The 27,582-nt window shown below is 46.7% G+C and overlaps 1 protein-coding gene across 8 annotated transcripts; it reads left to right on the top strand.

Annotated features, from left to right (window-relative positions):
• On the top strand, nucleotides 1-27,564 carry TMEM86A (transmembrane protein 86A). Of its 8 annotated transcripts, none has more exons than XM_026078843.1 (4): nucleotides 62-429; nucleotides 14,904-15,168; nucleotides 19,633-20,060; nucleotides 27,546-27,564. In XM_026078843.1, exons 1-3 carry the CDS (start codon nucleotides 376-378, stop codon nucleotides 20,058-20,060), a joined length of 747 nt encoding a protein of 248 aa, XP_025934628.1. In that variant the 5' UTR covers nucleotides 62-375; the 3' UTR covers nucleotides 27,546-27,564. The 8 variants fall into 8 exon arrangements, 6 of the variants coding, with proteins under 6 accessions (XP_025934629.1, XP_025934628.1, XP_025934625.1 ...); XM_026078840.1 differs by lacking the exon at nucleotides 27,546-27,564 and adding an exon at nucleotides 21,532-26,072; XM_026078842.1 differs by having other exon boundaries at nucleotides 64-429; nucleotides 19,633-20,106; nucleotides 27,546-27,563.
• The last annotated feature ends 18 nt before the right edge of the window (nucleotides 27,565-27,582 follow it).

Raw genomic sequence — 27,582 nt, forward strand, 5'->3', positions numbered from 1 at the left:
AAGGAGGCGCAAACCATGGAGAGGCAGCTACACAGAGATAGAGGGGTAAGACTGCTTGTTAGTGCTGGCTGCCAGGTGTGCATCACGGCCTGGGGGATGTGGTGTGCCTGCACCATGTGCAAGGAGAGACCTCAACATCTTGCACAGAGCTAGCCAAGCTGTTGCCTGTGGTGCTGTGAAATTCAGATGTGCCGAGAGGCAGTGTGCCCACAAAAACAAGAGGCCTGGATGAAATACCTTTTGAGGTACTGCATCATGTCCTCCGCTGGGATAAAGGTCTGGGGTCCCACTGACACCAGAGTCCAGACTTGTATGGGGGTTGGCTGTGACAGAGAGGATTCATCTGCCTGCAGGTCCTGCTCCAGCTGGTGAGCAATGCCTGGTCTGGTTGGAAGTGACCTTGGAGGGAAGCTTTCTTCACTTATCCCGGTAGACAAATAGGAGCATCCTGCTCAAAAATGATTCTTGATATTGCTAAAGCATTCCTCTGCACAAGCCCTGTATGCCTCTCTGATGTCTCCTTGCTGTCTCCTACCTGTTATGCTGCAGTGGGGAGCAGCTTGRTGGCTCCTGAGCACCCCTGCCTGTAGCAGGTTGGGAAAGTTGGTGGGGCTGCGAGAATCCCAAAGCCTGTGTGTGTGGGTTAAATGCACCAGCCAATGTCATGGGAAAGGATACAATGTGGGAGGTGGCGGTGGGGAAGGGGAGAAAAGCACAAAGGGATTTGGAGTAAGAGCTGTTTTTTCTGCATAGAGCAGGGTGGTCTGAAAGCCTGCAGTTGGAGCGCAATACTAAGCAGTGCATTTGCTTCATGGATATGTGAGGTTTGATTCCCTTCTTGTACAGTCACCATTGGTCCTGTCTTAATAGAAGTTCCTCCTGAGACTGCCTCATTAGTGATTTTTGTCCTATTTTTTTCCTAGCAGTTAAGAAGTTTTTAGTGTGGGGTTGTGGGAGATGACCCTTGCCCTGAGGACCTCTCTGTGCCCAGCAGGCATCATGATCACAGGGGCTGCAAGTGTGGAGAATGGGATGAGCCCAAAGACATGCAGTTATTCTGGTGTCCATATAATGCTACATATTCAAAGGGACCCTATTTTTTCCCTAAAGTTAGGGCTAAACTACAAAGTAGAGGGGTTCACACATCGCCTCAAGGAAAACAGGCCATATCAAAGATATTATGTAGCTGTAAATAGGTCTCTTTTTGGGGGTGGGGGCTATAGGTTATATTGGTGTTTCTCTTTGAGGAAGGTGAACTCTACAGGCTCTCATCCCGACATTCCCTCTGTTTCTGATGCAGTCCTGTGTGTGGGAAGGAGGTGAAGCACTCCTGTGCCCCTGTTGGCAACAGCTTTTGCCCAGAAGCCATATATTAACAATCCCCATTCCTTCCCTTTCCTCTTCCTTTCCTTGTATCCTCAAACAGAGAGCTGGGGAGGGGAGAGAAAAGGTTGTTTTGGCAGCACTGAACAAGTCAAGCCCTCAGCCCCTTCCCCTCCCAGGTGGGAAGCAGCCAGCAAACCTCCTGCCCAGAAACAGCCCTTGTCAATCCCCCGAGACAGATGAGTGAATGCGAGATGTCACCATGGGGGAGTATGAAGGTCACTTACAAAAACTGGGCCAAAAAAACCTGACAAAGTCATGATATGGAAAAGTATTCATTGGTAACAAGTATTGAACAGAGCAGGAAAATTTGGGTGGGCATCATTTGAGGTTTCTGAGGAAGGGCCAAATGGTGCTGTGATCCAGATGAATACAGAAACCCTGACGTGCRTTGCATTGCTTAGAGATTCTGTGCTATTGCCCTACTGAGCAAAAACCTGTGCTGATTTATTCCAGTTAGAGCTCAGAAGAGTGTTACATGCCATTACTTATTTTTTAAGACTAAATTTGTATGTTCTTACTATGACATTGTCATTCTTTGTTGTAGTTGTTGCTATGACAGGCTGATTTTAGGTATGGGTAACTGAGACTGGAGGGCTAGGATGTGCAGGCTTCTTTGAATGCTCTTCCCAGTCCTAGTGTTGTTGTGTTAAGTGGTTAGTGCTGATCGCAGTTGCAGGCTGTGCTGTAAATTAAAGGCTTCATTAACTCAAATGTATTGCTCAAGTCTCACATGCCTGTTGTTCCAAGTGTGCTTTGTGTATTAAGATTATGGGTCCAGTTCAGAAGCCTTTACTTGCACATAATTCATTTTAATAGACAGAGGTGCAGTTCTTCTATTCTCATTTCCTATTCAAGTATCTATATCCAAAATACACAGAGTGTGACAGAAGCCAAAGTTATCTTTCTCTGTGGGTGACTGCATAATTCTGTGGAAATAATAACTCCAGTGAAATTAGACTCTTAGAAAAAGATGGCATCTGGCACCCATCTTCTACTAGCATGTGGAAACTCTCGAACAGAGAAAAGATTATTAGTTACATAACCCTCCCCCCACCCCAGGCCTAAGTGGATACTGTATAGCACTCAATTTTTCTACTGCCCTTCTTCTCACGCAAATGGCCAATAGATTTGTAATTACTGTAGAGATGTAGATTTTGCTTACTGTGGCATGCCTGAAATGAAGGTGACTGTTATTGCTTCTAGCCCGTGTGTGCCCTTTCTGTATCTATTACTTATACTGCCATAATCTGAATAGCATTTTAGCTAATGGCAGATTTCTGGATGACAAGTGTGTCAGTCTGGGCCATCCCTCCATGTGATGCTGAACTTGAACAAGTATTCAGGTAACGAGGAGCAGAAGGTGGTTTCTAGGAGGGCGAGTATGCTGAGGGAAGAGATGATTACATGCCACCAGAGCTGAAAGGTGGTAGGTGGGCTGGCTGAGAGCTTTCCTGTCTTGCATACCTCATTGGTCCATGTCTTGAAGGTTTCAAGAGTGCTGGGATGGAAAGGATTTTGGATACCTGCAGAGAGCCTGGGGGCTTACACTGCAGACCATGACCAAGAATTGCCAGTTAGCATCAGGTGTTGGATTTCCAATTATGTTTCAAAATGAGTGCATTTATGGTAGCGGCAGGTACCTCTGAGTTGTTGCTTAAGATTTAGGGTAAGTCTGAAGTTGAACCAGCTGCACATATTACAGCACATACTAGGTATGTGGGCAGATCCTCAGCCTTATGCAAGTCACTCTGTCTCCCATGACTTCAGCAGAGCTGGGCTTATACCAGCTGAGAGCCTAGGACAGTAGCTTGGCCACTGTATTCCCTATTTGCTTGTGACTTTTGGCATAAATCAGAGCTGACCAGGGTGCTTGGATATGAATCCTGACTTGTGCCCCCTTGCAAGGGGGACTAAGCAAGTTGCATGGCTTTTCTCTGCAACCCTGGCAAAAAATGAGTATGCCAAAAAGCTTATCAGTTAATTGATGTTTGTGAATCTTTCAGGGTTATTTGTTGGCTAATGTTCCATGCATGCATGGACTTGCACCCTTGATCTGAAGGGCATAACCCATGTAAGCAGCTGCACACTTATTTGTGAGTGCAGTCACTGTTTGCATCTGTGGCCTGATTCCAGCAGAGGTATTGCAGGTGAAGCCTTTGATGCATTGGTGTGAGTCCTGGAAGTGCACAGGTTAGTGTTTGTGCAGGTTAGCGTTTGCCCCTGCCCACCTGGGCTGCCCTTCATTTGTTGATCTGCTGTGAAAGTCCAATTCATCTGCCTGTAGTTTGTGTCTGACACCGGCTTGTTCAGGTCACAAAGTCTTGGCACAGGAATAAATACTGGAAGTAAAATCTGTACTCCACTGCCATACTTTGACCCTACAACATCATCTCTCTTAAAGCAAGTTGCTCCTGTTATGAGGAGACCTGACACTTTTTTATAAGGTACTAAAGTGACAGCTCTCGAAATACACATCCTTACTGGCATACATTGCTATTTTCCTTTCTAATTTTCTTTAACACCAGCGCTTCACAAGCTTTCTGCCTGAAGGTCATGATATGCAGATAAAGCATTTTCATTCAGCTCTCCATTAGGCACAAGACAAGTTGAGGTGTTCCTCCTGGGTTTCCCGGCAAATCCTGCTTGCTTTTGCCAGATTTTGCTGATCTTACAGCCTTGCGAGGACTCATACAGTGAAAGTCTGTCGTGTAGAGCTGCCAGCCTTCCCTGCCCCCGATAGCCGCCTTCCCCTCCTCTCTGTCCTGCCTTCCCGTTGCATTTGCACAACCCCGTCTGCCAGGTGTGCATGAGTTTGTGTGAGCCAGAAAGGCAAGCCACAAAAAGGACTTCTGGGCACCCAAGGCTGTTTTGCCCTTAGCAGTTCCTTGGGAATCGCAGGCAGAGCTGGTATAGCTTGGCATATGCCACCTGGCATGTATCACCTGGCTTCTTTGTTACATTAATGGCTCTTTAGCTCTTATGGGACTGTGACAGCACAAATGCTTGAATCGCTCTTAATTAAGACCCAGATTTCTCCTTGCAAGTTGCATGTAAAATGAGGTCTTCTCTGCTGAAGAAGTTGCATGAAAGGACCTTCCTTGCCTCCTGAACACCAATTCCTACTGGCACAGTGGGATGTGGCAGGGCAGAGCTTTGCCAGTTGCCCGCTTCCCTTGAATGCCTGTTTTTCCATGCATCCCCCTGTCTCTGCTGAGGCCAGGTGATGGGGGTGGCTGGAGCCACAGCTGCTTCTTCTCCCTCCCACAAGTGCATTAAGGTTGTGGTGGGTTTTGGGGTGCAAATAAGACTGGAGATACATGAGTGAAGGCAAACAGTGCATTTCAACACTGGGGACAAAATATTCTGTGTGCAGACCCCTTCCTGCTATTACCCCTCTGGATGGGCCCTTCTGCAGGGGCTGGCAGGATCCAGAGGGTCAGCCTGCCCTTGGTGCTGCTGAGRAAAAAGCTGGCAGTTCTCACTGGGGCATTTTATTTTGGGTCTGCACTTGCCCCAGAGGGACTGGGGAGAGGTCTCAGTCTTGCCACACAGCTTGTGCAGCAGACATCAGCGCATGGCACTTACCTGCAGTAACAAGCCTTGCAACAGGGGTGCTGCTTTCTGCTATGGTAAAAGCCTGTGGCCCTTGGACTCCAGACACCCGAGCACAGCAGCCAGTGTGTTAGGCCTACCCAGCCCCTCCACGGTAAAGCCTAGAGTGACACAAGACCTAACACTGCTCTTTCTTGGGTAACACAGAATCTGTGCTCTTTTTCACAGAAGAGTGTGATATAAATAATGACAGGTCTCCTGACAATGTGTGCTTGTAGCCTGGAAACCATCCCCAGCATGAGTTGCAGAGACTTTTCCGTAAGCAGTAGACATTTTTGATCTGGATTTTAGCGTGACAATCCAAGTAACTGTCTCTTCCCCTCTTGTGAGAGACGTTGCCAGGGACAGCCAGTGACTGAGTGTTGCAGGACACCGGCTGGCTCCTCAAGCTTCCCGTGGTTTCCCAGCCACCCCTGAGGTCTGTTGGGGGCCTGGGCAGCATTAGGCAGGGCTCAGCGGAGAGGTGGCCCCATCTGACCTCACTGCACAAGGCACAGGTGCCTGCAGCTCACCGAGGAAGGCTATGCACCCCTGTCATGGCAGCGCTGCAGCTCTGATGAGCAAAGTGAAAAGGCAGACCCATGTGCTTGAGGTTTTTAAACATCTGCAAGGGCTTCTTTTGTGAACATTAGAGCACAGGAAATGTTTGGAGAGATTTGCTTTCTGCTATACAAAAAGGAATACCTGGAATGCCAGGAGGGAAAAGCAATCTTTGCTCTGATATAAGATGACTGCAAGCAAATGCTTTTTTGCCTTCTTTTCTGAAAGCCAGTGGAGTATGCTGAAAGCATTGGTTTGTGACAGCTCCCTCAGAGATGTTTGAGTTCGTGACTGGTTAACAGTGTTGACCACTGGCAATGGTATGTTGCTGACCACACACTGAAGGCAATCTCCCATACTGCTGACAGCTATAGGATTGCTGCAGATGGGGAGTCAATCATTTCCACCACAGGTTAAATAAAAGTTTTAAAACAGCCCTGCTTGTGGTCCTGCACCAGTCCGGTAAACAGGATAGATAACATCTGGTAAAGGGAAAAAGCAAAACCAACCCAAACAAAAGAAACCATCACAAAACCACATATATCCAACCTGGGTTTTAAGTCCAGAGTGAAATGTGTTTGTTTGTAGCTTGGTTTTATGAGTTCACATCTGCTAAAAAAAGGCTTTGCCATCTTGAAGGCTTCCTTTTGGTCCCAGGAAGCCAAAGGCAGATAGTCCAGTGACTTTGGCTTGGCACTGGCTCCTGTAGCAATATCTCACTTCAGCTGGTTCAGGTTCTCTACTGATATCAGCAAGTCCCACATAACGGAGGCAGGTCCCCAAGACATTCCTGCACAGCTTGTTACCAGCAGTTAGCTGAGCTAACCCAGTTTCTTTCTTTATTCAGTATATGAGGTGCTTTTAATGTGTGCTATAACTTCCTTGATTGCTGAAGGACACCATGGTCCAGTGTCTCAGTGTGGCCTCAGGCAGTGTCATGGTTAAGACAGCAGAGTGCAATCCTGACACAACATGTAGCACAGGCAGCGCTCTAATGCAGTGGGGATTATTTCCTTGCCTCCAAAACCACCTTCCTATACTTTAATCTGTTATGGAACCATTTCCTCTCATTTCTAAGGCCTCCAAGTGGCCTTTGTTGAAGGCTAGGCTCTAGTTTCATACTTGTGGCTTTCCCCCTAATTATGGGCACTATTTTACATCACAGTTTCTGCAAATGCATCTAACTTGTGGATATAGCAGCAGAGTGGTACAATGTCCAAGAGTTCCTGGGTCATGCTGCCTGCTGAGCTGAATTGGCCTTGTTAACAGCCACGTCCTCCAGTCCCTGGGAGCACAGTCAGTGTGACAGCTGTACACCCAGCAGGTTTAAATTTCTTCATTAAGCAACTGAAGAAAAGATGGGACCTCTGTTTTATTTGTATCGCAGTGTTGCTAACGTGGTGGCTCCTATTGCTATGTGAGTGGCGATGCAGCTCCTCCTGCCTTAACTTGGGAAGGGGGCAGCAGTGAAGGCTGCTTGCATGCCATTGCCTGTTACCAGTCATCTCCCCTTGCTGACTGCTGCACATGGATCTGTGGTCACAACTATTTTAATCTCCTCTGGAGAATGCCTCAAAGCTTATCTATTGATCTTCATCTTTTCTACCTTCCTGAGCCAGTTAGTTATTTAAATATCCTTCATAGGTTGTGTTTTCAGTGCAATCTTCTCCCAAAACCTATCCTAGACAACCCCCTTCAGAAATTTGCTCCCCTATAACAAATAGGGATTTCTGGTGATAGATCACAACATGGCTAAAGCACAGCACTGTGTAGCATTGACTGTCTCTTGAGCAGTGCCTATGCCTAGAGGTGGACAGCAGCCTGTGGTGGAGAAATTGCAGGGCACACTTGGAGAGCAAACATCAGGAAAGAGACCTTCACAACAGTCACATTTGCAGTCTCATGTCGCTGTCACTCCCAGAATGCGATAAGCCTTGCTCCCGCGCACCCCAGAACAACGAATCCTGTTCTCGCGCCCCCCTGCTGCCGCTCGGCCAGGTGGCTGATGTTCATGCCCTGCCCAGGCGCGCTGCGCGTTGCTTCAGGGGCTCGAGCTGCGCTTTCACCTGACAGAAACTGATGGTGGGTGCAGGCGCTGCCCTGCTGCCAGGCAGCATGCGCTGGCCTCTGTGCCGGCAGCTGGAGGGGAGACACTCCTCCAGATTTCCTCCCTTCTTTCTGCACCTGGGGGGAAATACTTGTCTGGAAGAGTTTAACCTCAGTGCTGATGGGTTTTCGCCCCTGTGGTTAATCTGGAGATTATGCTGAATGTTGACATGACTGCAAATTGGGCAGGATTTTTGGCTTCAAAATGAAGCTGGTTGTTGCGAATCCCATTTCAGCATGCAGCTGCACAGGGGTCCTAGCCCTATCCAGAAGTCCTTTTTAGATGCCAGTTTGATTAATTCTCCCCCACCCCTTGCTCCCCTATGCCTTCACTGAAGGGCGACTCTTCTGATGCCAAGAACTCATGCAGCAATGTATCCGAGTTCACCACCCAAGGACTGTGAGGGCCTGTGCCAAATGTTTAATTGTATTTTTCTGGCAAATAGCCACAGCTTGCTCTTAAAAAGAAAAAAAAAGAACAACAAAAAAAAGTCAGATATTTCTAGCTGTTGACTCTGCCTCAGTCTCTGGTGGAGCAAAGCTGAAGTGTGGCAGGAGCTTACTTGGCTGAACTGGGGAGCGCTGCAGTTGAGCCAGGGGGAGGAAGAGAGAACTCAGGCCTTTGGGGTGCAGGGAGGGACAAGAGAGGCCCTAGATGCCTGACCTGTGGCACCCCCAACACAAACATGCCCTCCTATCAAGTCCTAGCTTGCGCAAATATGTTGCACTAACACGGTAGTTCAGGCAGGTTGATCGGCTCGTTCAGTAAGTCTTCATCACCCTCCATGAATGTGCTTTTCCTCAAAGTTTTACTAGGGAGCAACTCGGGGCATGTGTGAGCCAGTGCCTTTCTTGATGAAAGCTGAGCAGCTCTCCCCCAGGAGCAGTTTTACTCCTGCAGGAGAGCAGTGTTGGAGGTGAAGCGCGTTGTGCCTCACCTACTCAAGGAGTGCACCGGTTAGGGCTGTCCAGCTAGCCTATTATTTCAGCAACCCTGCAGAGCAAAATGTGCAGCTGGCAGACCCTTTACATCTCATCCATCTCCTCTGCGAGCTGCCCGGGAGGGATACAGAGCTGAGCATCCAGAGCGGCTGCCGGGGCCTCCAGTCTGTGGCCAGGTGAGGGCCCTGTGCTGAGGCTGAATGCCACAAGGGCCCCTGCATCCACCTAGTCTGCAGCTGAAAATACTTCAAAAGGCAAGTTCTACACCTATGTGTTTATTTGTAGTTGAAAATGTCTGCTGCATTTAAAAAAAGCCATGTGGTATTTAATGCAAGGCTCTGAGCATTTTTCTGGAAGGAAGTTAACCCAAGAAGTAACAGGAGAAAGAGGAAAGTGAAAATGTAAATGGTGCATTTGGGTAACGAACAGCTGAATCCTCCCTATTACACACACATCTGAACCCCTGCCTGATAAAAGAACTCCTTTATATCAGTTTCAGTGCATACACATCCAGAAGGCTTGATACTGTGCTGCGTGAGCAAACACGGAAGAGTGTGAGCAAGCCTGGGAGGACGGCTACTTTGCAGATAGCTCACGTGGGTTTGTGGCCAGGAATTGCCCAGAGCTACTGTGTTACTCCTCCTCAGTTCAGCAAAAGCTGATGAGCTGTTGAAACCCAGGGAGAATCAGCTACCTCTGGTCAGGATCTGTGTACCCATGAGTTTCTCTTCTCTCTTACATCATTTTGGTCAAGCATGAAGATGGGTTTTCTGTAGCCATAGCCTGATGGGGGATTGTGTCAGTTCCCTGTTGCTCTTAAATTTGAGCCAGTTGCACATATTGTACGTTCTGTGTCCTAACTGTGCCATCCAGCCTCAGGCCCAAGCAGTCCTTCTGCGATTCAGGCTGGACAGAGGATAGTCAGCGCCTTGCTAAGAGCCACATTTGTTGGGGAGCGAGAAACACAAACTGTAGAGGGATGGGTGGAGGACAGTGGCCCAGCTTTTTTTGGCCAGTGCATAGAGTTGTGCTCAAATGTTGCTCAGTGGAATAGCTGGGGTAACATTTTAAAAATGCTTTTCCTGGAAAGTGCCCAATGGGTGTGAGCTGTGTCCCCACAGAGGTTGGCACACAGCTGTTGTCTGGAAGAGGATACACGCTTGTTTTCTGTGCAGGTTGATTTAGGGGACTTTCAGAGAGAAGAGCATTATTTGATACTCTGTGGTGTTTCCTGGGGCCAGAGCTAGACTTATGAACAGCAAACTGTCTTCAACTTTATCATTTCGAAGCAACAATCCCGTACCATTTTTCTACACCTCAGGAGCAAGACGTCTCCCTCCATGTGCCAGCTAAATTTTCTCTATCCTGTCTTCAGTCCATTGCTTCTTGTTATGCCCCTTTGTTCATTTGTCCAAAGAGAAGCTTCTCATTTCCATCAGGGTGATGCTGTCAAAAGCACACATGTTCATTCAGAAATGAACCTCACTTGCAATATAGATATGGCTCCAAAGTGTTAAAGAAAATCAGGGCGCTGGCTTACAGGCTTAGCTGTGCCCCTGCAGATGCAGCCTAGTGTTGGGTGGAGGAGCAAGCTTTAAACTCGCTGGTATGGTTGTGTGCCTGCAGCAGTCAGCAAAGGCATCGGCTCCGCTGAGAAGCAGAATAGATGGTCCTCCAGGTCATATCCCGTAGTGACCATTGGGTTATACAGGTGCAAACCATCAGCATTTCCCAGTGCTGCTTAGCGGAGAAATGCAAGGAAGAGATTTGCCAGCAGGGATGCCTGGGCTCTCAGTGAGTCACCAATTAATGATCTGTGGATATGGCTTAGGAGCTGTTGTACTAAACTTTTGGTCATCTTTGCATGATACGTCCTTTATACATTTTGCACTTTGGGAACGTTTTTCCAGTCCTCATTACCCAACATTACTCCTTCAAGCCTGCCCCTTCTCCTGCAACTGTTTCTTCATCGGCTAGCCTGACCCCTCAAGAAGTCTTACACCATTAGCAAACCTCAGCGTGGCTGGAGTACTCGTTTGATAGAGTCATCTGTCATTGTTGAGCAACAGCAACAAGAAAGTGGGCAATATTTCAAACTGGAGCAAAATGAGAAAAGACAAAGCAAGAAGAGATACTGTAAATGTACGAATCCCTAACAGGGAGGTGGATACCCAGTTCTCTGGAGCCCTGAGCCTCCAGAGAACTCTGTGTGCCAGTACCAAGTTCTGTTTAAAGATCTGTGCATATTGTGGTGGGAGCAAGGCCACAACTTCCTCCTAGTCTGCCTAAGTCCTGGAGAGTTTTATTAGATTTGGTTGGATGCAGATAATTTTTAAATGGTATTTTCACTGTAATTCCACAAATACAGGGATAGTGGTTTTACAGCACCTTAAACTACTTTTTAGAGACTGTAAGTAACTTGGTAGTCACAGGAATTTAGGAAATGCCCTGAATTATGCACAGTCTAAAAAGTCAAAGCTTGCAAACACTGTTTTAGCATTGTATTTAAGATGTTTCCTAAACTGCATTTCAGCCCAGAGTAAATTAGCAGTGGAAGAAGAAAAGAATTAGGAAGAAAAACCCAATAGAATTTTTCATAAAATGGCAAAACCTTGCTTAAAGCCATGAAAATCATATACATGAGCAAAAAGGACCTTGCCACCTGCAGCAAGTATTTCCTTTTCCAACATGAAGGCACATTCACATCTCATGTGCCCTCCCTGGGACACAGGTGCAGAGGAGATGGATGGTTTGATATAATTTAGTCGTCCAGCTAAGCAGCCACATTCCCTTCCCCAAGGTACAGGCAAGTCCAGTCATGGATTATGCGCCTGGTTTTTGTCAAGCCACAGCCTCCGCTCGTGTTGGTACACAGTTTCCCAATACCAGCCACAACTTGTCCTTCAGGTGGCAAGTTGCCCCATCACTTCTGCCCCAGCCTCAGCCACTTGTCCAAACAGAGGAGAATCCCTCTGTCTCACTCTTTGGTTGCCTCAGCTTTTCTTGGGAGACTTCTCCCAAATATCCCCAATGCCACGCTCCTCCCGGCAGGATGTGCTGCCCAGTCTTCAGCTGCGTGTGTACCTCTGTCTCTGCAAGCAGCATCCCTCCTGGGGCACTCATCTCCCTTGGAGCCAGCACGACGGTTCCACTGAGCCAGCAGCATTGTATAATGGACAAGGGCATGTTTTAAAATAACTCATTTGAAGTATGATTGCTGAAAAGGTGTAAAGGAATAAAATATCAATGATGTCAAGCATGTAGCCCTTCTAGAGCTATGAAGTTATTTTTATGTGAGGACTTTAAGATCATAAATTCTAAGGTTACATGTGAATAACTGAGATTGGAATCTGACCCCTCATGCCTGAAAAATTCCTAAATTGTTATTAGGTGGAGATTATACAGACCATTATTTCAAAATAATGCTAGCTGGGGTTGGAACATTCACATTCAGAGAGTAGGAAATGGTAATTTCAAGGTTGCCAAGCAAACGTAATCTTTTTGTGCAAGTGTATATCTTATGTTCAGTAAGGCGAGGTTCCTAGGGAAAACGACAAGTGTAATTAAAACCTGTCTCATCATGCATGCTCACAGGGGAGGGCAAGCTGTGACTGTAATGGTAACTGCTCCTAGCAGGTGTTTTTCTTTTAATACAGGGTTTTAAACAAAACTTCCTGTGTTTATATTAACCCAAATACTCTCCTGTATGTTTCTAACTGCCTCTGTCATGTGTTGCAAATAAGGCCGAACTGGAGCTCTGTCTTTCAGCACAGACTTCTGCCTTCCTAGATAGCAAACTAACTACTTTAGCTGAGACTGTTGTAGAGAGCTAGGTCACTGTCAATGCTGCAAATTCTTCAGTTCTTTATAGCTTTGGAGGCTGTTAGTCTTTTGTATTAAAGATTTCAGGCTCATTATGGAGCACTGGGGATCTTCCATGGCTACTGGGGTAAAGGAGGAGATCCTGCCAGAAGCACTGTTGTCTGTTGCCTGGGATTGTGAGGCTGAATGTGATGAGCTAAATATTTAATAAAAAAGTGCCACAAAAGGGGAAGGGGCAGAGCTGGAACCAGGTGCCAGGTCTGGAGGTGGTTGGGGATAGTCAGAGTTTTCTTTCTGTCTGTCCCTCCATGTTGGAAGAGCATCTGTCTGATGTGTCACTTCAAAAGAGCAGGGAGGTGGGTCTGAAAGAATAGTTGGGGGAAGCGTGGCTCCACTCTTCCCTCTACAGATACTTGATAGTTCCCAGGCATCGCCAGTGCAAGTAGGACTACATGGGCTTTTATGACTTTATTTCAAATTCATTTGATATCTGCTGTCAGAATTCTCCCAAGGAATGCAAACAAAAGGGGATAAATGGTGATTAATTTGGATAATCTAAATAGAGGACTGATGACTGGCTTCCCATGTAATACAAGAAACTTAACAGCTTGTTGATGTCCTTTGGTGAGTGAATTATATAGCCTGGTTGTTTAATGGGGTGTTTAAAAATTGTGTTGGCAATAGCCTATGAATAATGTATTCATGAATAATGAAATGCCTTACTGGTAAGAAACTGCTAATATGTTAGGGAATGTTTTATCAGATATGAGAGCAATTTTGAAAGCACTGTATTTCCCAAGATGCCCTGCTTCAGAGACTGCACTCCCTTTTTAGATACTGCATGTGAAGATGCCCTCCACTACCTCTGCCCCGGTCTTCCAGCATCACCCAGGTTCCCTTTGCTTATGTCTGCAAAAGCCCCTGAATTTTGGTGAGCTTAGGTCTTAATAACTGAGCACTGTGAGCATGGAGCTATTTGCCTTACAGCCTACAGAAACCTGTTCCAGATATCTGGAACATAATTTCCAGATATCTGAACCAAGGTACACTGCATTGAGAGGAAGATGGACACTGGCTTTGTGTCATGGCAACGCCACTTGATGCAAGTGATTGGGAAAAAAAGACCAACATTTCTTTCCCAGGTTTCTGATGCATGGGGTCCTTGCATTAGATAAGCAACCCCAGCACGCCACATATGGATGTCACAGATTTTGCTGGACTTCACAGTGTGAATCCAGCAGTGATGCCCCTAGCTCTTCCCCAATGTCTTCCTCTGGTGCACGGGGCTTGTGTGTGCTTTGGTCATCAGTAATGGGAAGCTGTTGTGATACTAAGCAACTAAACCTTGCCTGACCAAAGAAAAGAGAACATTGAGAGAGAACCCGCTGGTTGCAGGGGATCTCTAGGTGCTGTACTGCCTTCACTGCAGGAGGAAGCAGGCCTCCAGAAGATCCCAGGATGTAGCTCACCAACAGCGCAGCTGCACCAGGCAATCACATTCTCTTTCTGTGCTCCTTGTTTTAGCCCTCAGCTACACCCTGGGAGAAAACAAAACTGCAACTTAGTTTTTCATGGGGATATTCATTTTCCCCACTGGCACTAAAATGCAGAAGTGTCACAGGAGGGTGGGTGAACATAGTATGTATCTTACCACTGTCTAGGATGGTCCCAGCTGGGCATATGGGAAGAGCAGACCCAGCTTGGATAGGCTGTGGAGTCTGCAGCTCTGTGTCCTGTCTCTGCCTTGTCTTTGTTGTGCTGCATTTTGGTGCCTGGATTTATGCAAGAGATTCCTGAGCCAAAGTGTTGCCTGCAATATGGACAGTAAATAATTAGTGTAATGCTAAAACAAAACAACATGGGATTGACATTGATATTAGTCAACTGAGGAAGTTGGAGGTTGATGTGATGGGTTTTGAAGTCATGTGGTGATGCTGACAGCAAGCCCTAAGCATTAGCCTACGGGGCAGGACAGCGAATGGGTTAGAAGTTATATCCCCAAGGTGATCTGTAGCTAGCTAAGCAGGAGTATTCGCCAAGCTGTGAGGGAAGATTTGCACTTTTATTGACTCGTTTGCTGCGAGGGGAGTGACCTGGGGAGTGCAGTATTTTCTCAGCTACAGGAAAGGTGTGTATAAAAGCAGTTAGTATAAACACAAGAGAAGTGCAAGGGCCACCACTGGGTACTGACTGATGGCTTAAATGTTTTCAGTAGAAATAATAAAGAGAAAAGGTATCTAAAACTTCCTCTGTCTCCATCACCCAAAGCCCACCAGCCAAAAGGTGTTTTCAGCAGAGACGTTCACAAAGGTCTAGGTTGGAAATCATGGTCAAGTTCAAGCAGCTTCTCTCTAGGGTGGAAATGCTGCTGGCCAATAGTATACATGAAAGGGAAACTTCCAAAAGTACGGTGACAGTTCTGTGTGCAGTTTATTCCACTGATGCTTCTGATGATCCTATTAATTTCCATTTCTTTTAATTATTTTTTCTTTTAGGTGAAGAGTGAAGGCCCCAAACTGGTGCCCTTCTTTAAAGCCACTTGTGTCTATTTTGTCCTCTGGCTGCCAACTTCCAGCCCTTCCTGGTTCAGTGCCCTCATCAAATGTCTGCCCATCTTCTGCTTGTGGGTTTTCCTCCTGGCTCACGGAATCAACTTCTTAGTCGTACACCGGAGTGCCAGTCGCATCCTGGCAGGACTCATATTCTCAGCATTGGGAGACGCCTTTCTCATCTGGCAGGAGCAGGGCTACTTCATTCATGGTGAGTGAGGCATCAGTCCTAAAGGGATGCCACAGTGGCCAGCTGTCACGTTCTTTATTTAGTAATGAGTTGCTGGGCCATGTGGTTTGTTTATTCATTTACAACTTAAGCCCCTGGCAGTGGGAGGCGCTCATCCCTTGACTGAAATCCATCGCATTTAGAGGAGTCACACAGTGGATGAGTCTCCTGACCTTGTTTGTGTCCCTGCTCCAAGATCAAAGGGGTGATTGGGGAAGGTTTGTTTTCCTGCCATGTGCTCACTGGGCCTCAGGTGGCTGGAACAGGAAGGTGGCACAGGCAGAATCCCCAGGGAAGAAAAGGAAACACTCGCGGCACTTGGCAGCTCCTGTGTAGCTATGGGCAGTGTCTTGCTCCTGCTTCTCTGCAGGGAGATCTGTCAGTCCTGCAAGGATCTGAAATAGGACGCATGGTGCAAAGGTGCCTCTGTGGAGACCAGGTGGAGAGGACCCTTATGGTTTTGTCAGACAAGCCTGTGGTCTGGCGGAGGTGGTTAGGTGGACGCTAGAAACTAAAGCATCAGAAACCTTGTCCTACCTGCAGGTTCATCAATATGAATCATGCAGCCTGTTTTACAAAAACAAGAGCTGGTTTTGCAAGACATATAAATGATAGGGAATCCCGGGAAAGCCTACCAGGACAGCCTGTCTTCTCTTTAGAAAAATCCACGTCTCTCAGAGCAAAACAAGCTTGTTTTATTTTGTTAGCTTGCAAACTAGAACATAACGATTTAGATTAATGATTTAAAGCCACATTGTGCCTGCCTACAGCAATGCTCACAGTGGCCTTGGACTGTCATAAGAAATCAGCAGCAGTTGAGTCTTTCACTTAACTGCACTGGTGGCATTTCTGAAGCTAACTTCACCAGCCCAGTGGTCTCACTTGAACACCCACCATTAACTGACTGCTGTGACTGTGGAAAATGTGATAAGATGAGGGAGCTTTTCCCATTAGTGCTGTTGTCAGCTCCAAAAGTCAAAGGCTTTTTTTTCTTGCCCTTCTCACGGGAGGTCAGTATTTTGTTTTATTCTGGGATTCTCACAAGCTCTGCTTTCTTTAAGAGAGGAAAGTGTGTGAAATGCCAGCTATGAAAGGCCAAATGCTTGGAATCTGGTTTTAATTCTGCTTCCCAAGGGCTTATCTAAGTCTCATTAAAAGTTCATGTAGAAACTCTTAGCGATTTTGGTGGGGTTTAGGCTGGGCCCTGAGGACTGGATCCATTTGGCTGAGTTTTGGGCACATTGCTGAGGAGCCTCAACTGGCACCCAGGGAGCCGTCCCCTCTGTGCTGACCGTCGGCGTTCCTGCCGACTGGCCTCCTCACAGGGCACCCCGCTCAGCGCCCTCGGGGTGCTTGGCCCAGCTGCCAGTGCTTCTGTGTTGCCTCCTGGAGTTGCTCCGTGAGCTGTGGCTTGGAAACATTCAAGGCCCTGTTTCTCACTGTGACTGTTTCTGTACATGGACTGCGCGGAGGCTCCCCCCATTCCCTGTAGCTGGGTACCTCCCAGTCCCTTCTCTCATCTGGCGCTAGAGCAAAGTCGGCTGGTCACAGCAATTCGCTGTCTGGTTAAGTTGTTTTAGACAGAAGATAAGCTGGATTTTTACCCCTCTCTCACAACTGAGAAGTGTCAAGTTGGGGGTTTAGACATATTTTTCTTTGTGATTTAAGGAGAGTATTGGTTTAGCTGTCTTGGAGCACTTTGAAAATCAGCCTTTATCCTGGCTGTCTCCTGCTTGCCTTGGTGCATTCAAATCTGAGCTGCTGTCTTTCACACTGAAGTGTAACATTTGTGTTTCAGCTGTTAGCAGAGAAAATGCACCAGTCCACATAATCTTTCACCTCTCCTGCAAAATATTTTCTCCAGTTTAATTCTCAGCAGGTTGCCGTTGTTGGCAACTGAAAACATTCAAACTTTTGACGTCATCCTTTGTGGAAGTTTCAAATTTCAAGGGAATAAATAGCCAAAAATATACTTTCTGTTCAATTTCTATGGCTTTCAGGCCGAAAAAAAGGGTTGGAAACTGGGCTAAATTGAATAGCTTCTGAGACAATGAGTTTATTAAAGGACATCTGTTCATTATTTTACACGGAAGTGAGAGCCTGGGAACCTACTCCTGACACACTTGACTTTTTTTCATTTTTGCTGCTTCAGTCCACTAATAACAAGCTATTTTCTGACTAGTGCCTTACTGTATGTAGAAGATACTTTACAGTGTTAAAATCCACCTCCTTTGATAACAGGCACTTAGAAACAATTGATGCATTCAGTGAGGAAGAGAGGGACTAAGGAAAAAGACTTTACCACCAGCCTGAGGGGAAACTCCAGGGGTGGGAGGGAGAAGCAAACCCAGGCTAGTTGCTTCCATTTGGGTGGCCCAGAATAAAGAGGAGAAGAGAAGAGTGGGTACAGAAACACTGATCTGCCTGACTTGGTTGTGGGGGGCCCAGCCAAAGGCTGAGCAGAAGCTGTCAACTAAATGTCTCTCAATAGCAGGCATACATCCCCCTCCCTGCGCAGCCATTACTGGTTTCCCTGGTTCCTGGCTTTATCTGTGGGTGTCAAATGAGAAGACCTGGGAGCAGTCTCTTGTGTTTGTGTCCAGCCTCACCACATACCACAAAACTCCTCCTGCCTTTCTTTGCTTCTGCGTTTCCTCCCCTCTCGTTTCCCTGCATTAGCCAGAGTGCTGGGACCCGTGCTCCCCATCCCCCTTCCTGCTGCCTCTCCCCTCCCTCCCTCGGCTGCCGCATTGCCTCCTCCCCTCCTCCTCCTCCTCCTCCCCGCCCGCTCAGGCACCGCTGCTTGCTGCCTGCGTGAAGGACACCACGTTCTTCAGTTCCCCATCTTGGCACTCTCCAAATAATGCCATTGAGGGAGAAACTGCTCCTTACTGCTAGGGCGAGGTAACCTTCCTCTCCTACTGCTCCCACAGCTCCAACCTTTCCTGCACTACACACAGCTCTTGTCCTAAATCCCTCCTTGGTTTCCTTCAATCTCTTGTGCTCATAGTGTTTAATAACTTTGTAAAACATCAGCTTCTTCTTGCCCTCCTTTGTGCTTCTCTTCCTTCCCCTTCACGCTATCCATTTTCTCCAGCCTCACCTTGCAGACCAACCCCTCCCTTCCACCTCCCTCTCTGTTCTGCAGGTTTCCCCCTTACCCCACAGTTTCAGTGGATGTTTGATCTGGTACTCCCCAAAGGTGGGGAGACACTTCCCTTTCTTGGAGCAGCCTCAGCCTACGATGGATGAAGAGCAAACATCTGCCAACAGCAGGTTTTAGTGGCTCCCCTTGACACCCAGTGTCATACTTTAATTTTGAACAAGTGGCCTGCTTGAGCACTTGGCTCCTCAGATCCTTTTCACGATTTCATGCTTTAGAGCTGTACAGAAACTTCCAGCCACACTAGTAAACCTATCTGGATAAAATGGAACAGCCTTTAGCTGCACCACCTGTAGATCAGGGAGCAGAGGCCTGACCAGAGGAGCTGGACTCTGTTTGGGGCCCATTGTGTACAACAGGCAAGAGAACTAGTAATCAGCAGCTGTACCAACACGTGGACATTTTTTTGTCAAATGGATTAGTGGCAAGTGAGTAACACATGGGCAGTACCTTCCAACATCCACAGCTGGGATTTCTCAGGGGTGTCGCACTTCAAAGGGAAGCCTGCATTTTATTTTTGCTGATTGATTCCAATTAAGGTTCATCTGGAGCTTGCAAATAGCCATAAAATCACTGGCCAGTTACACTGGTGTAGTCCCTAAAATATGCCAGCTGCTTCTTTCCAGCTAAGGTTTCTCCTAGCTGTGGGCAACGGTGGAGTAGAAGCCAGATTTAGTTCATGACTGGTTTTTGTGTCTGTGGCTAAATACAATCAGGCTTTGTGCCTGGGTATGGGGGGATCAGTAGCTTTGCACATTTTGTTCTCACCTGCTCTGATTCCATCCTTCCTGTTTCACAAGTGACATAGGAGTGAAAGGCTTCAGGTAGTTAAAGAGGGGATGATCATTGGTCTTCCATGCACCCATCCTTCTGTCCGAAACAGGGGAGGTGGATCCATCTGAAAAACAAATTTTGTTCCTTCTTTAGCAGCTTAGTCACTTAGGCTTATGGCAAAAATGATTGGATCTTACCACAGTTGTGTTTGGTTCCAGCTGTAGATGCTCTGAGGTATTTTCTTAGGACAGGAGCTTGCTGATAATGCTAACCTCCTGTGCATAGGTTTTTATAATAAAATGATCCCAAGCATTCAGTAGCATTCCCATTGAAATCAAATAAGGGTTGTAACATTGCAAGGACACCTAAGCCTGTACCTGGTGCTGTGTATTGTAAACCCAATACAGCCACAAGCTTTCTTCTGCTTTGGACTGCCAGTCACTCTGATGAAAGGTTTCATTCAACCTGTGATGAGAGGTCACACTTGCTATGTCAATGCCTTTTTCCAGGTCTGCTGATGTTCGCCATCACACACATCCTGTACTCCTCAGCCTTCGGCATGAAGCCTTTGGACCTGAAAGCTGGCCTGTTGATGGGCCTTATTTCCAGTTCCTGTTATGCCTTCCTGTACTCCTACCTCTCAGGCCCATTCACCTACTTGGTGGCTGTCTACATTGCCTTGATTGGCTTCATGGGCTGGCGAGCTGTCGCTGGCATGCAGCTCTGCAACGACCTCTGGACGTGGACCAAGCTCTCGGCCTGCATCGGCGCAATGCTTTTCATGGTGTCGGACCTGACCGTTGCAGTTAACAAGTTCTGCTTTCCTGTGCCCTACTCACGCGTCATCATCATGGCTACTTACTATGCGGCCCAAATGCTTATTGCACTGTCAGCTGTAGAGAGCAGAGATGAAGAGGACTTCAGAAAGAGGAACTAGGTGGAGTGCCAATAGCTTGTGGACAATGACGTGGGTTATATCTCAGGTGCTGTAGCTGCATTCACCCCTGAGAGAGATCTCCATTTCTCTAGGCAAATCGGTGATGTTGATTTTGCTTCTTTGAAGCGTTACCTTTGGGGCTTTTTTTCAGTGGCTTTCTCTGAATACTGCTTACTTCAGTGTGGAGTCCACATCAGAAAGCTTAGACCGTCCCTGCAGTAGCTACTCATTCAACTTTTCCTCTCTGAAAGTGCTGTACTACTGCATTGCATTTGTTAGTCCTGAAACTGATGCTGAATGTCTGAGAAGAGGGAGGCTGATGGAAAGGTTTGGCAGTGCACTGTGCTAGGAAACTTGCTTTCAATAGGGGGCAGACAGGCCCACATCTCTGCTAAAGTAACAGGTAAAAATTAATTTCACTGGTATTTAAGCTAGTCTCTCTTTTAGTGCATTGCAAACTCAGTATGCAAACTGGAGCTATCAGAGCCTCTGCTGAAAGGAAGCCCAGAGGCAGAGTAAAACCAGCACATTCAGGTGAAGGTTGAGCTCTGGAGGCAATGGCAGTGTGTGGGCCAGCCCCCAGCAAAACCAGATAAAAGCAAAACACCAAGCAGAGAGCACACAGCAAGAGATGTGCTGGGATGCAGTGCTGTGTGCTTTGATCATGGCTGATCGCTGCTCCAGAGCAGGTCTGCGGATGTGTCTCAGTGCTAACATGTGGCAGAACTAGGAATTTCAGGGAAATTTATGTAGCCAGGCCAGTGTGTTCTCCCTCTGCCACATGTGCGCAGTTACATGGTGTCAGCAGCCACCAGTGACAGCTGAGATGTAACGAGAACATGAAGAACTGTGATTTTTGCAGAAGGACTTTGAGGATCTGTCTTACTAATATACCTATCTGTCTCCTTAACATGGCAGATAGGAATCTAACCTTTATGCCTTTCTTCCTCAGGATTTTAATGAATAATACTCCATTTACTCATTAAGCTTTTACAGTACTGCTGCTTGCAGTATTGCTCCCAAATCTCCTTGTGAGCATTTCCCTTGTCTGATGGTGGTTAGCCAAGGCCCTCATTTTGGTTGTAGATGGTTGTTGCCTTTTGCCAACTGGTGGCACACGATCAACTTTGCACCACGTGCTTTTGGAAAGCCCCTTTTCAGCAGAGCTTCCCTGTCCTGTGTGCTCCAGGTGCCTGCTGCTTCCTTCTTGTACTGACATGAAAGCAGCGAGAGTGTCAGAGCCATCAGGGCTGGGAAAGTCTATTTAATTCTGATCCAAATTCTTTTGTTCAGTTTGTCCATCTGCTGAAGATTACTTCTGACTTGAAACTTTCTTAAAAAGATATAGAAAGAGATGGCCCTGTTTATTAAACCAGCTTCATTTGCGATCATATTTTTCCTCTTATTTTGGATACCTTACAGTGAGCTCTGTTTCTGTTTGAAACTATCTTGAATGTGTTCTGTCTTTCAGTCCGTCCTAGGGCCATTCCTGTGGACTGAGATGCTCCCCTGCTGGCTTGTTTCTAAGGTGCATTGAGGTGTGCAAAGGAAGCTTGCTGAGGGTTCTTGCACCTCTTCAAACCAAAGCAACCAAACCAGACTGCACGACTCTAATCCGCACGGGCTCCAACAACCCCTTCAATATGCTTGCATCGGCAAACAGGAGGAGCAACCCTCCAAAGCGTCCTCGTAGGCTGGAAATCACTGTTGTCTCCATACCTAGCGTGCCTGGACCATTCCAGTCGAAAGCCTGGCACTGAATCCCTGGAACAGTTGGCAGAGCAGGAATTCCTCTCTGTGAGGCGGTATGGCAGGGTCAGGGGGTAGTTAAGGGAAGATTACCAACCCTACTAGGTTTCCCATCGGTGTTGAGAGGTGCTAAGTGGGTTTCATGTGCCTCCCCAGCCTTGCACTTTAGGATTCAGTGTGGAATAGGCATTGCCTTCCCAGGACTCTCCTGCATTAGTGCAAATACAGCCAGTATTACAAAAAATCTAGGTTAACTGTCCTGACCCCGTAGGATCATCTGCTGCTTTTCCAAGAGAGCTCAGAAAGGCCCGCTGCATTACTGAGAGGGAAAGCATTGTAAATAGCACAGGCCCGTGTAATCTCTTCCTTTAATGCTGTTGTGTAATATTGTCAGTATGCATTCACTGCAGCACCAGGGCCCGCCTGGAGTAAACCGCTAAGGGAATTTAGAGCCATACAACATTTTCATTCATCAGTATCGCTTATCTCCCGGCCGCAGCGTGAACCCTGCATTGTAGCTCTCCGTGGATGTCACCTGCTGCTACTCAGCTTGACAGTTTGCAAAGCTCTTCCTGCAACAGACTGACCCAGCTAAGAGGAAACAGAGCATTTGGGGTGAAACCCACCATGCTCCCAGGGCATAAGCAAACAGCACGTTTCAGTCTGATTTACATCTCCCTGTCATGGGTCATTCCAGCACACTGAATCCTTACTTGCCAGTTTTCCAGAGGAGTCCCCCCCAGCTTTCCTTTGCTTTGAAGAAAATGAGTGTGTGTTAAAGTAACCTATTTAAAAGTCTGAGCCATTACTTCCCTCTTCCCTAGAAATGAGAAGTCATCAATTTTCTGAAGGTGTCTCAGTTGCTTTTCTGCAGTCTTTTTTTATCTTGGCTTCCTTTGCTATCCTGCTCTACTATCAGCCACTGTATACTTGGAGGGAAGGCTCTTTTAAGTGTTAATAGGAAACCTGCCCTCTTGATAAAAAGATTCTCCACTCGCCGTCAGAGGTGCCGTTTCTGGCAGCAGAGGTGTCTGGGTGGATCTAGCTAGATCGTGTTCCTGCCCATGAACGCGAGGCAGGGCCCTCCGCATAGGAAGTCAGAAAGAGTCCTGGGTTGTTCGGCTGTTCACCAGCTAAGGCTCTTAATCTTCAATCTTTTTCTCCTGCTCTGCRGTTTTTCTTTTAATCTACATTACTTGAATGAAACCATTTTCCTGGAGGCCGTCTTTCCTGCTGGGGAGAGGCCAGCTGCTGGGGACACTGATTTGACACAATTCTGATTTTTATAAACCTTGAGAAACACTGAGTGTTGCTGTCAGTTTGTTAAATACCTTTGGTAGGGTGTGAAAACACTTCCCCTTACTCCCACTGAGGGGAGTCTTCAATTCGAAAGGGAGCAAACAAGAAATGGGGAGCACACGGTTGCCTGTGGCACTGCCAGTCCCTTTTGGACCTTCCTGTTGCCCGTTTATGCACTGTCAAACTGAGAGGTTTGATCTGTTCTTCCCCACTTCCTTCAGGGACACAGTCGCTGAGGCACACTCGCTCTTTGGCCCAGGGACTTTACAGAGCAGACGGAGCACCCCCCATACGCGGTGTGTGCCTGGTCGTGGCAGTATTAGCTCCTTTGCTTGCTAAGTACAGAGGCTTTCTTTTTACTACACTGTACTCAAAAGCCCCTCTGAAATTCCCATCTACAGTTACTTGAGGTTATGCATACAGTGCAATTACTTCTGTTCTCTTTCATTACCACAGTTATCACCCGTTAGGAGATCCTTTGGCTCCTTATTTGGAAATATAACAGTTCTGGCTAATGTATGTCAGCCATGTACCTCTCTGTAGATAGATCCTCCTTGTCTTTGCTCACACAGAACCCCCCATGAAGTCAAAGAAGCAATGCTATCACAGCCCGTTCTTAATGCTAGTAATGCCACCGGGCTGTGCTACTTATATTAATGTCAGTAGTGCGAAGCTGATGCGGAAAGTGCAGGGTGAGAAGAAAAAAAAAGAGGATTTTCAACAGCTGTATTCCCACCTTGGCAAGAAAACTGTGTTAGTGCTTTACACCTGGCTTCTTACCCTTCCATACTGAGGCGATTTAAAGATCTGATTGGTTTAAGAATAACTCTAATGTGGCTTTGAAGTAGATTGAAAACATGCTGCCATCAGTGGAAATATCTATACACACACACATGCAAAATTCCCAAGACAAAATTTCCAGGATTTTTTAGTGTTTCTTCTAAGTTTTCTTGTTCCATAGTTTGTCACTGAGACCTGTATGTTTTCCACTTGGTATCATGGTAATTTTGGTTTTTTTTCTGGAAGAAACAGATCATAGCAAACAGCAGCTATAACGCTCAGGTGCCTCTTTGCTGGGTTTCTGGATGCAGACAAGGCTCTTTTAAGCAGAGGCAGTGTAACTGTGATCTCGGAACAGGCTGGGAACTTGCTGGCTTCCCATGACAGAAGTCCTCCTGAGTACTTCTCCTGCCTTTTATCCATGCTTGCTCCTTTTGTGGCCTTGGGTAAGTCATTTAAATTTTCTGGGGCCAGTTCCTCATCTGGTGTAAATGGGCATGAGTGTATGAAAATCAGAGCGATGCCAGGTTACAACAGCAGGGGACCAGGCCCTCTGTGTCTGTCTCACCTCATTTCTAAAATGGGGATATTAACAAATACCTACCTCACAAGGATGCTGTGAGGATTAATACTCATACAGTGCTTCGAAGATGTAAAGTGCTATATAAGTCCCAAGTATTATTGTAACGTAGTGTTAAAAATGCTTCTAGGGATTTGCAGGACTTCTCTTAAGAGCCTGGAACATGTGACTGCCTTTTTGATTTGCATCAGATGCAAAGCCAATGCAAAATATTTATTCTTAATATCTAACAGGAAAGGCTTAGTTGCACTTGAACTCGGAGGAGGTTTTAGCTTGAAAGCCTGAACTCTAATTTCACTTTTGCAAATGGTTTTTAGTTCTTCTAAAAGTCTCAACCAAATCCTTAAGATGTGAACTTTGCATCCAACTTTTGCAGTCCGGTCTCATCCCTGACTGTTAGCTAGAATAAATCTAATCCAGCCAAAATGCAGTGCTCTCAGTCTATCATGACTGTTGAAAAGACTGGAACAGAAAATGAAGTTAATCTGTTTGACCTTTGTTTTGCAGAAGGTCAGCTCAGTTTCATGGGACATCTTACAAAGGGACGTTTCATTTCTGTGACTGTAAATTTCACTGGCTTTAAAAACAGCCAAGAGGGAAGGCCTTGATGGAATCAGTAAGGTCAGCACGTCCTTCTTGGGATTATTTCCTTTTCACCTGCATGAAAGAAGTAGTAGGCTCTGTAGAGAAGGAAGTGCTTGTACCATCAGTCCTATGGCCCAGAACTCTGTAGATTAGAAATACAGCTCTAAACCATCACCATGTTCTCAGCTGGTAAAAAATGCCCCAGTTCACTGATTTCAAATCTGATCCTGCAGCTAGAAGGTACTTGATTCTGGTAGCACTAGCTGCACTGTACAAACACAAATGAAGGCAAGCAATGACACACCAAGGAATGCAAGTTGTGTACATATAAAATGGACCATAATTTTGAAGCAGCTGCAGTAAAATTTTATCTTAATATGAACTCAGAAGCAAACACAATGCAAATTTTTATTGTTTCTTTAAAATGTTTGATGGGTTTTAGTTTTCTTAGTTTGGAGGAAGTTTTCTTGATGTTATTTTATTTTTGCTCTTACTGTAAGAAATAAAAATGTACAGCTCTAGACAGACTACAAATTGAAAAAAGGTGGCCAGTTGGCAGGAATGCCAAAACTTCTGTGGCTTGTATTGTTTCTGTGGTGACACAATGCTGCTGTAGGATGAGCTACTGGAGTGGTGAGATGGTACAACAGCGAGGCTGAAGCACAAGGTCCTCTGCAGGCCCTCACAGCCCAGAGGGATGCAGGGGCTGAGCCACTGAGACAGCAGTGGGAGCACAACTGGGCCAATTTGGATTGGTAAAAAGAGAAACACCATCAGGAAATAATCTCTTTCCTGACAGTTCAAACGCAAAAGACCAAATCTAGCCCACGGGGTGAGGGTGCTGAATCAGGACAAACGCACAGGCCTAGACCTTGCTCTTGCAGCCTGCTGCTAGGACCAGGACCCACATTCACCAGGGAGGCTTGCTCTAGGCCTACAGTGCTAGCAGGGTCAGGCCAGCAGAACCTGGCCCTTAGCTAAAAATACCAACTCCAAACAACCCCCCCCCCCAACAATCCCAACCAAACAAAAGCGCAAAGCAAAGAGCAAATGCCCTTGAGTAAGCACTAGTTCTACCTGGCTAACACTGCAGGGCTGGCTGGTCTGTCCTGAACACTAATCTCCGTCTTGTACCCAGTCCGAGCCTCTCGCTCCATCCCCTCGCCCACGCGCTCCAGGCAGAGTGCACTGAAAGATGTGCCTGAAGCAGCTGCTCTCGCTCGGAGAGTCAGCATCCTGCCATGTCTGAAAGTTTCTAGCACTTACTTCTTTTACTATGATTGTAAAGGTCACTGCATACAGTACGGCCACTTGATCTGGGATCTTTTCTTAACCCATTTTTATGCCGATTTTGCTATTTTAATTCTTTGTTTGGAATGTATTTTTTTCTTCATTTCTTCTGTGTGTAACAGCAATTAAAAATATTAATTTACTGAGTATTTTTACTGTGCAGATGCTATATCTCTTTGCTTATTTTCTGTTTCTGTGACAGTTTCAACATGGAGTATGCAGCCAACTGAACCTCTGCATGCAGCCAGTTTCGTGCCACCATTAAGCCAGTCGGTGGCATGGCTCTACTGCTGGAGTTAGCCAGGGCACCACTGACACAGAATGCCACTTTCTTAGCCTGCTACTCTATTCATGTCTGGGCAACCTGAAAACACAGCCAAATACACCCCACACAGCACACCCAACACAAACCGACCAGGCACCCACTGCACAGATGGCACCCGGCTTGTTTTACAACACACCCTGGGGACCCAGGGATTGCTCTGTGTGGGCTGCAGAGCTCTGAAGCGCTCACCCCTCACTGCTATAGCCAGGCCCATGTACAATGGCCATTTGTCCACTCTTCTATGAAGAGGGCAGCTTGCTTCAAAGGATTGCTCTGAAAAGGCTGGTTGCTGCCCAGAAACCCCAGACAAATGGCTGAGTTCCTCTCCATCCTTCCCACCAGCAAAATCTTCAGGGGGGGAAAAGCGGGGTAGCATTGACATTTTTCTCTGGTTGAGGATCTGATGCAAGAATCTTCAGCTGTGTTTGATGCAGTGGCACAGCTATTTGGTTTCATTAATCCTGAACTAGGGCATCTGTCACTAGTGGAACAGGTTTCAAGGATTTATTGCATAGAAGTTCAGAGTGTGTAAGAGCTCCTAGTTCATTAAATGGATCTGCTCACAAGCTTAGCACAGATTCCTCCTTACTCCCCTTCCCAAGTGGAGTGGTTCCTGATGTGAAAATGAAGCAGTACCAGGCAGGAATACTACCAAACTGTTCTCAAAGCAGCCCAGAGAGATCATAACAGGGAAAAGCAAGTGTTTCCTTCCCACTTCTTTAATTCTGTCTTTAACATTTTCTTTCAATAACTTAGAGGTCTACTGGGAGGAGCATCCCATTTCCTCACTCCTCCTTTCTAGCTACAGATGGAACAAAGGTGCCAAAATAATTCTCTGTGTGTGATTGGTTGCTACCATGCTCTTATTCTACAACAGGTTCCCAGGAGTCACATCAGCATCAAAGAAAAAGTCA

Source organism: Apteryx rowi, unplaced genomic scaffold (assembly GCF_003343035.1).
Source record: "Apteryx rowi isolate R43461 unplaced genomic scaffold, aptRow1 scaffold_49, whole genome shotgun sequence".
NCBI lineage: Eukaryota > Metazoa > Chordata > Aves > Apterygiformes > Apterygidae > Apteryx > Apteryx rowi.

What these genes read in the sequence shown, in the direction of transcription:
- TMEM86A (XM_026078843.1), top strand. Translation starts at nt 376, where the DNA reads ATGCCTGGTCTGGTTGGAAGTGACCTTGGAGGGAAGCTTTCTTCACTT. An exon ending in AGCTTTCTTCACTTATCCCG is followed by an intron (nt 430 to 14,903) that starts GTAGACAAATAG and finishes TTTTTCTTTTAG; the next exon opens with GTGAAGAGTGAAGGCCCCAA. An exon ending in GCAGGGCTACTTCATTCATG is followed by an intron (nt 15,169 to 19,632) that starts GTGAGTGAGGCA and finishes GCCTTTTTCCAG; the next exon opens with GTCTGCTGATGTTCGCCATC.